General features: G+C 38.6%; 1 protein-coding gene across 1 annotated transcript in view; it reads left to right on the top strand.

Moving 5' to 3' along the window:
* Positions 1-2,520: 2,520 nt before the first annotated feature.
* LOC114634574 (vomeronasal type-2 receptor 116-like) overlaps positions 2,521-9,802 on the top strand; it is a gene marked incomplete at its 3' end in the record, with an annotated part of 7,848 nt that continues 566 nt past the window's right edge. The window contains exons 1-2 of the mRNA XM_028783153.1: positions 2,521-2,723; positions 9,284-9,569. Coding sequence (XP_028638986.1) covers positions 2,521-2,723; positions 9,284-9,569 — 489 coding nt within the window. The remainder of the gene's footprint in view (positions 2,724-9,283; positions 9,570-9,802) is intronic.

Raw genomic sequence — 9,802 nt, 5'->3', positions numbered from 1 at the left:
AATCAAGTTGCAAAAGGACATACATAGTATGTACTCACTTGTAAATGTATATTAGTATAGGATTAATGAGGTCCCACATCTGCCCCACCACAGGGCTCTGGCCACTCAGGGAGGCAAGACATGGGAAGTTGGACTACAGGGGATTTACAGGACACTGCTCCAAGGGTGGGACAGTGCAGTCTGAGGTCCCAGGGATGCTGGAGCTGGCTTGGGGGTCCCCAGGTCTGCAGAATGGCCAAGGCCATCTGGTTCTCAGGTTCTTGGGCATCCAGGCACCACTGGGAGCCACTAAAGGGCTGAGAACAAAGTGGAGGCTCACAAGCTGTATCTGGCCTCCAGCCGAGGGGGGAAAGAGGGATCTCTGGCTGGATCCTGTGGGGATGAGTTCTTGGCTTGGTCAGCATGTGGTTGGCTTTGTTTGGTGCTGTGGCTGGGAGAACTCAAAGACCTTCTTCAGGAGATTAGATGGCAACCCTTTTTAGGTGAATGCCTGCTCCGTTGCTCCCCATGGTGGATCCCAATGAAAAGAGACAGTCCATGGTTTTAAGTCATTTATTTTCATGGCAGAAAGTGGATGAATCAAACCTTACTGAGTTCTCAGGGAAGGCTTGAGGCAAAATACCGTTTGTAGGGAGGACTGTCTGGGAAGGAGAGTTTATTGGCTAAGCCTCCAGCCCTTTAGGTACCTCATTAAAATGGAGATCTCTCTTGAGGTTACCTGACCACAGGTCATGTCCTCTACCTACAGAGGGGCTTGGGGCATTTCCCTTACGTGACTGAAGGACACAAATCTATGAAGGTCTGTGGTCACATGCCAGGAGCCTAGTGTCCAGGAACCAGGCAGAATGACTGCTGTCCCTTTAGGGTCACCGGGGTTTCTAACCTTAGCTCAACAAGGAACCAGACTGACTTTCAGGATTCTACATATTAGCCATAAAATACAGGATGCCCATGGTATATGTCACAGACCCAAGGAGGCTGGACAGGAAGGAGGGCACAAGCGAGGATGCTTGAGCCTCACTTGGGAGTTGCAATGAAGGGAGGGAACTGGGTGGAAAAAGAGGATCTGGATAACAGAGTGGGGATTGCAGTCACGTGAAGGGAGGGCAATGGGGATGACCAGATGGGATCACCGTGAGAAAGAATGAAAATCTGCAACTGATGGTGGGCAGTAGGGGGCATCTCCAGGAAAAAAAAATGGAGGCCTGGGATAGGGAAGTACCCAAGAATCAATAAGGGTGTCCTTAGGTGTAACTCACAACAGTGGGTATATGGAGACTGGGGGGGGGTGCCTCCTGTGCCCAGGCAGGAATCGTGGTGTACTCAGAAGGACACCAACCCACCTGTAGGTAGTTGGTGATTAATCTTCTCTAATCTCCCCTCCTCAGTGGCAGAGTTCCTCTCTATCTGCACCAATGTTGTGAATCTTGAATGTAATTTGGGGGAGCCCAATGAACATAAGTATTAAGTCAAATACACAACACCCACCCACAAATGGTCAGCCTAAGACTTATCCTAAAATACAAAAAAAATGCAGAGATTGGGGATTGAGCAGAGACTAATGGAAAGGTCATCTAATGACAGGCCCAACATAAGACTCATCCCATGGACAAGCACCAATCCCTGTCAGGAAGATCAACAGAATCAACTAACCTGGACTCTTGGGGCTCTTGGAGACTGAACCACCAATCAAAGAACATACATGTGTTGGACCTAGGCCTCCCTGCACATATGTAGCTGATATGCAGCTTGGTCCCATGTGGGTCCCAAACATCTGAAGCAGGAGTCTATCCCAAGAGCTGTTGCCTGTGTGTGGAGTATGAACTTCTAACTCAGCTGCCTGGTCTAGACTCAATGGGAATGGAAGCACCTAGTCTCATACAGACTTGAAGTGCCAGCATAATGGAGTAATATAAAAAAAGATGTTGTGAATATGACTAGAATGCAATACTATACGTACAACAGAGAGAAGGGTTAACTCCTGGCTCAATGTTGTATGTCAGACCGCCCTTCCCTAGATTAAGCAATGAAAGACATAATATCCCATGATTCAACTCAAAGTGTTAATAACATGGGACCATTATGACCTTCTGAACTGTTGTCTTACTATGGAAGTTCTGATAAATTCCATTATCATGATTGCCAATTGTGTTCATACATATGTCTGTTAACTCATGGTGTGGCCCAAGCTGCTCAGGAGATTGTCTCTTGAGTGGATGCCATGGATAGGTATGAAATCATGACAGCTGAGGATGGAGAACATGATCTTTACAATGTATTTTTAGAAATGTTTTGATGAAAAGTTTTCAGACCTCAGATGCAGAGCTTGAGGCCAGATTTTTTTCAGATGTATCCAGGGATCATGATACAGGATGAATGGAAAGCAACTGAAATATATAATTAAGTGGATTTTCAGACAGCAATAGACTTCAAACACACACATAGGTGTAAATATGTGTATGATGTTTGCCTGTGTAAGAAACAGATTTCACAACTGCTCCTTCTTAGATCCTAGCAGACATGAAGAATCTGTGTATTTTCACTATTTCCTTCTGGCTCCTGAAGTTTTCTCTCATCTTGTGCAGTTTGACTGAACCCCTTTGCTTTTGGAGGATAAAGAATAGTGTTGATAATGATGGAGATTTGAGAAGTGACTGCGGTTTTGTTCTTTTAGCAATTGACTGGCCTATAGAAGATTTTTATAAAGGCATTATCAATTGCAGGTAAGTTATTAAGTTTATTTCCTGCTTCAGTGTCATGAGTTAGAAATACATAGCTGTATACACAACTGTGGGATTCTGTCCTGTTCTGTCCTGTTACATTAGGAAGTACTGAAAACCAATTATCATATCAATCTCTACTTTAATTCTTTCAAATGTGTCACAGTTTATTTTGGTTTTAGTACATTGGTCTTCAGGTCACAAACTGGACAGTGATAGAGACTGGATTCTATTTTTTGCCTCCTTGTGTACTTTAGATGTTGAAAGATGGCATTGCACAAGGTGTCTTGGCCTGTCTTGAATTCACAATTCTCCCCACTCTTAGGAGCTGAATATGAAGAGGCTGCCTGTCTTCAATTGTCTGCCAAAGATTTCAATATGAGCATGCATTCTAAAGGCTTTCATTAAAAAGTTATTTAATTCAGGTCTCTAACTTTAGGGCACACATATATACCTTGAAATTTGTGTGTGTCTAGTATACATGACTATGTACATGATATCACATATATATTTGTGAACATACATACACATTGCTTTTAAATATAGTCTCTCAATAAGCCTTTCCTGTCATCCTGGACACTGTAAATGTAAAAACCCGCCAGGCTTTAGATTATGTTACGAGTGCTATTTTGGTCCACTTGTGCATATGCCCAGTCACAGATTAGGTCCATGATCAGTATCAGACAGGTGGTCAATTTTCCTATTAATTGGTGAATAAATGTAACATTATAGAAATTATAGGTGAATATATCTAGTGAATAAGAAGCTGTTCTCAATATGTCTACATAGTTCTCAGATTTCAAGTGTGAGATATCAGTGTTGGCTGCAGATCATGAGGGAAGGAGTATTAAAATCATTCACCTTTCAAAGAGGTTTCCTCTATTTTTCTGTCTCTGACTCTCATCCCGTCTTTTATTTCTTTTTCACCTCTTTGGGATTTTAAGAATGCATTTTCTTCTTGCTAGCCAAAATACACTGTGCATACTTTGATACATTGCTTCACATTATTATTCCTGGATAACAGGTCAGAAGGAATCTTCTTTCTAATGTATCCTATGTTACCCCATACCTCATTGAGAAAATAATAGAATTCATTACTAGTGACACTTTTGTCTGTAGTAATAAAGATCAGAATTACAAATATATGAACTGTGTTAATACATATTTGTAAAAGAAAGACTTAGCTGTAAATTCTCAACTGACCATGTTTGGTGTTTTTCCTTTTGATGGGAAGTAAACACTAATAGTAACAGACATACAGGGAGACAATACTGGGGCAGATAAACACATTTCATATGAAGAATAGATCTCAATGCTCAGATATCAATTAAAGGATGGCAAAGAATTAGGAAAACTGAGGTGTATAAAGGAATCTGATATCATTTTAGTAAGTTGACATAGAAATATTCACACGAAAAGCTTACATTAAATTGATGTATAGGTGAGCCTACAGGATAATATTCCTGTTTTGTGGTATACTATACTTTACATTTTGAAATGGATATATAAATGTAAATGAAATGTATTCTAAAATAATTATCATGTTTGATGAATATTAACATTTGAAAAATATGAAAAGCATACTCCATAAACTTCATGGAAATATCATTATTGATAATTTTCCTCACTGTGCATGAAATTAGAATTTTCTTAATGTTTAACTTCAAAAAGTTTTGTCTATATTGATATTTGTAAATTTTGCTTACAGAAACATAGATAATCATTTTTAAGTAAACTGATTTTTAGAGAAGTTATGCTGTTATATAATGCATTTTGAATATTCTCACTATATGTCAGGTAATATCATATAATCGTTTTTGAGTAATTTCTTTATGATTTACTCTTTAGTATTTTGCCCTCTTTTGCTATGTTTAATTTCCAAAGAATATTTTGTACACAAGCATTAGAGATAGGATCCGGAGTTGTGGATATTAATCACGATGTGTTAATGGTATTTTAGGGTAATAAGGGATTTGAATATAAAAAGAAACATGAAATATCTTGATGTGTTATTTGATTCTTAAAATACTCAATATGATAAAGAATTTGATTCATAAAAGAAATTTTTAAAAATAAAAACCTTTTTGTGTATCACTATGCAATTTTACTTGATTAAATTCTTTAATATAGAAGGGAAACTCAAATCAATAGAAAGTTATAGAAAATAGTAATTTGATGTCATTCAAGTTTTTTCTTTATCTTCATTTTTTTTTTTTTTAGTTTCTTCAAGACAGGGTTTCTCTGTGTAACTCTTGCTGTTTGGGAACTTACTCTGTACACCAGGCTGGTCTCAAACTCAAATCTGCCTGCCTCTGCCTCCCAAGTGCTGAGATTAAATGTGTGTGCCACCACTGCCCAGCTCCCCCCCCTTCTCTGTATGTGTGTAGACTGTCAGAACTCACTTCTCTGCTCACACCATGTTGGCACTGGAGATTAAACTAGGTCCTAGGGTTGACAGTGAACTTTCTTATTATTTTTATTTTAATCTTTTTCTACAGTCCAGAATTTATCCCCCTCCCAGTTCACTCTCTGACTGTTCCACATTTCATACCTCCGCCCCCGATCTCCATGAGGATGTCCCCAACATTGACGCCCACCCCAACACACCTCCCAACTCCCTGGAGCCTCCAGTCTCTTGAGGGTTAGGTGCATTTTTTTTTAATGTGTTCAGACCTGGCAGTCCTCTGCTACATATGTGTTGGGGCTCTCAAATCAGCTGGTGTATGCTACCTAGCTGGTGCCCCAGTGTCTGAGAGATCTTGGAAATCGAGGTTAGTGGAGACAGCTGGTCTTATAGGGTCATCCCCTTCCCCAGCTTCTTCCAGTTTCTACCTAATTCAACCATTTTGGTCAGCAGTTTCTGTCCACGGGTTGGGAGTAAATATCTGCATCTGACTCTTTCAGCTATTTATTGGGTCTTATAGAAGGCAGCCATTATAGGCCTCTTTTTGTGAGCATGCCACAGTATCAGTAATAGTGTAAGGCCTTGAGGGATGGATCCCAATTTGGACCTGTCAATGGATGTCGATTTCCTCAGGCTCTTCTCCGTTTTTGTCCCTGCAGTTCTTATAAACAGGAACAATACTGAGTCAGAGCTTTTGACTGTGGGATAGCAACCCTATTCTTCCACTTGATGTCCTGTCTTTCTACTGGAGATGGGCTCTACAAGTTCCCTCTCCTCACTGTAGGGCATTTCATCTAGGGTCCTTGCCTTTGAGTCCTGAAAGCCTCTCACATCCCAGGACTCTGGTACATTCTAAAGAGTCCCCCCACCTCCAACCTATCAAGGTTGCCTGTTTTCATTCTTTCTGCTGACCCTCAGTGCTTCACTCCTGTTCCTCCATCTACCTGATCATGATCCCCTTACTTAGTGACTACATACAATGTATGTCCTTTTCGGTCTGAATTACCTCACTCAGGATAACATTTTTGAGTTCCATCCATTTGCCTGAAGAACTCATGATGTCCTCATTCTCAATAGAGGAGTAGCATACCATTGTGTAATTGAACCACATTTTCTGTAGCCATTCTTCTGTTGTGGGACATCTCTGTTGTTTCTGGCTTCTTGATATTATAAATAAGGCTGCTATGAACATAGTGGACACATGTGCCCCTCTGTTATGGTGGGACATCTTTTGATATACCAAGAGTATATCTCGTCTTCAGGTTGTTCCATTTCTAATTATCTGATAAAATTCTAGATTTATTTCCAAGTGGTTGTACCAGTTTGCAATCCCACCAGCAACAGAGGAGTGTTTCTCTCTTTCTCCACATCCTCGACAACAAATGCTGTCACTTGAGGTTTGATCTTAGGCATTCTGATTAGTGTAAGGCGGAATCTTAGGGTTCTTTTGATTTGCATTTCCCTGATCACTAAGGACTTTGAACAACTCCTTAAGTGCTTCTCAGCCATTTGAGATTCCTCTGTTGTGAATTCTCTGTTTAGTTCTAGACCATATTGTTTTTGATTGGGTTGTTTGGTTTCTTGGTTGGAACTCTTTTTGAGTTCTTTAAATATTTTGGATATTAGCCCTCTATCAAATGTAGAGTTAGAGAAGAATTTTTCCTAATCAGCAAGAAGGAGCATGTGTTATAGATTTTATACATGGTTCATTATGGTTTTTATGTTTTTATGGAATTCAAACTCTAAGACTATTGTATAGAAGTCGTATTTCCTAGGATTGTAATCTAGTTTGCTGGGGGCCAATCTTATATGTTCCTCTTTCTTGTTTGGTTCTTCTTGAGGCAGCAGAGGGGGATGAGGGTTGGTAGGGATAAGAGTTGGTCTTGCAAGATGTTTAAGGTTGCTGTATGATAATAAAAATTTTCACTATTTTTAACCTGAGTCACTTTGCTTCAGTAGCTAGCCTGCCTTCTCTGTTTCTCTGATTTCAGAAAGTACAGTTTCTGCCATTAACACCTCATTGCAAAAGAGCAGGATAATAAGTAAAGGGTTAATTATTACAGCCTTTCCCTTTTGTCAAGATGCCTCTTGAATGTCAAGGTGGGGAAAAGTTTGTAGCAATAAACTTCTATTGAATCTGGAGAAAATAATCACCCTCCCAAAGGAAAAAAATTATGTAACCAAATAGGCATAAACTCATATAAATTCATATATTGATTCACGCATGCATATGTACACATTTCCATTCAAGCCAATTGGATCAACCTTATATGCATTCTCATAATTACATACATACACACGCTCATAGTGACATATGCATTTGGATCACCCCCACCCAAAAAAAAAGCACCAGTGCAGAAAGAACTCACCTATTCTGGATAAAAAATTGAGTTCCAATATTTATTGTATAATGAAAGGGAAACCTTCTACCCTTTTATTCCTAAATGAGTTAAACCCAAGTCTATATAAAAAAAGCTTTGTTCTGTTTAATAAGACTGAGTCTGCCTGGCTATTAAGGAAAGAACTGCTCTGTCCCATGGTAGGGAGAAGGTTGCCTGCTCCTTCTGCTCTCTCTGCAGCTTCTCCTTTTTTCTGAGTTCTCTCTCGGTTTTTTTGCATTTCTTGATTAGTTTTTTTAAGTTGCCTTAGAATTTCTTCTTTGTTGTTGTTGCTTTTGTTTTTTATTTGTTTTGTTTTGGAGGTTTTTTGTTTCATTCTATTTTTGTTTTTTGAGGCAGGGTTTCTCTGTATAGCCCTGGGTGTCCTGGAACTCACTCTGTAGACCATGCTTGTTTGAACTCAGAAATATGCTTGCCTCTGCCTCCCAAGTGCTAGGATTAAAGGCATGCACCACTGCTGCCTGGCCTGTTTTATAATTTCTAAGTTATGTTACTCTGCATTTTCCTCCTAGTCTTGCTTTCTCCTCAAGCTCTGATATAACAATAATGCCTTTACTCTCATTATCATTACTCCTGATTCTCTGCCTTACGTCTAGGTTCTTCTTGAGTTCAATTCTATCTAAAAAGTATTCTCCTGAGTTCTGTCTAAAAAGTTCTGTTCAGTTCTGGGTAAAAGGTGTTCTGTCTAAAAGGTATCCTCAGCTCAGTTCTGGCTCTTCTCTTTGCCTCAGCACTTACACAGCTTTCACAATACATGATCTCATAGTAAATAGTTCGCCACAGCTTTACATATAAATTCAAATCAGAAATCAAATAAGAAGTTTACAACAGACAATGTTCACATCCATATCCATTAGGAGTAATTATGTGGCTAACCATTCATCATTTGTCACAATTCTACAGGTTCATGGAGAGTTAGAAACCATAACAACTACGACTAAGTAATTAGTGAAGTTTTGTAAGGATAAAGCCAGTAAATATTTTATTTTGTGTCCTAGCACTTTAAAGACCTTTGGTTAATGGTTTTAGAAGCTCTTGGAATATGCTCTGAGTAGAAGTGCCTGCTTGCTATCTCAGAAGCAATTAACTCATAACACTAAAGACTGGCAGAATTCTCATTGCAGTCTTGACTGCCAGAAATAATTTAATAGCATTGTATTATAAAAGAGTTAAAGATTACTATATTTTTAGGAACCCCTGTAGGATCATCAATAAGGATTAAGAAATCTTCAATTTATCTATATAGCATCACTACAAGACATTATATCATAATCTGCAGAGATCTGCTCAAAAGGATGGGCTAATACCTAGTGGTTGTCATATATATTTAATAACAACAGGAAAGCATATAAATAGCAGGAATCATTCCTAAAATAAATGTTCCCTGGGACTTGCCTACAAGAGAAAATCTATCATAGAGTTTTTTAAATCTAAGGCAGACCTATCTCAGGAAGATCATCTGCTAGTTTTTAGCTTCTCCTTGTCAGCTCCTGACACTAGTTCTGGAATGGCATTCAGAGATAAAACAACGTCTTTATGGATTTTCTTGATTATAAAAAGTATCACACTACAGTAACATATTTTGAGGAATATTTAAATTATATTCAACCCCAAAGATCTCTAATTTCTAAGGCTTATTTAAGCAAAAGTAGCACTTACACAAAAACTTAGCATTCTTCATAGCACAATGATTACTGCAATTTAGCAGAAAATTTCATGTCTTGTACATCATCCTTAATAATTCCTTTGGCTTCTTGTAGCATACCAGCAAGAAGATATGAGGAGTTTTTAGTAATGTTTTTCGCTACTGATGAGATCAACAAGAATCCTTATCTTTTACCCAACATGTCTTTGATGTTTACCCAAATTGTTGGCATGTGTGAAGACACATTTGGACTTCTGGATGAAATCTATTCACTACAAAAGAACAATTATTTTGATTTTGTTAATTATAACTGTGGAATACAGAGAATTTGTAATATACAACTTACAGGACCATCATGGATGGCAATCTTAAAAATGACAAGTTATTTTAAGAGAGTGAAGGTGAGAATGTGTGACACTGGATGAGTTCATAATATTCATTCCACTCACAGGTGCCTAGGGAGAAACCTTGGTCAGCATTTGTTTCTGTGTGTGCTGTTTTACACATATTAAAAAGGACAAAAAATCAGATCATAGACACATTGTAGGAAATAGGCAAAACACTTTTCTAGAATGCTCAGAGATGACAAGAAGTGTCTAGAATATAAAATAAATAATACATGCTATTTATAGAA

This window comes from Grammomys surdaster, unplaced genomic scaffold, assembly GCF_004785775.1.
Source record: "Grammomys surdaster isolate TR1022 unplaced genomic scaffold, NIH_TR_1.0 993, whole genome shotgun sequence".
Lineage (NCBI taxonomy): Eukaryota > Metazoa > Chordata > Mammalia > Rodentia > Muridae > Grammomys > Grammomys surdaster.
The sequence above is the reverse complement of the archived record's forward strand: the minus strand, read 5'-3'. Positions and strand labels throughout refer to the sequence as shown.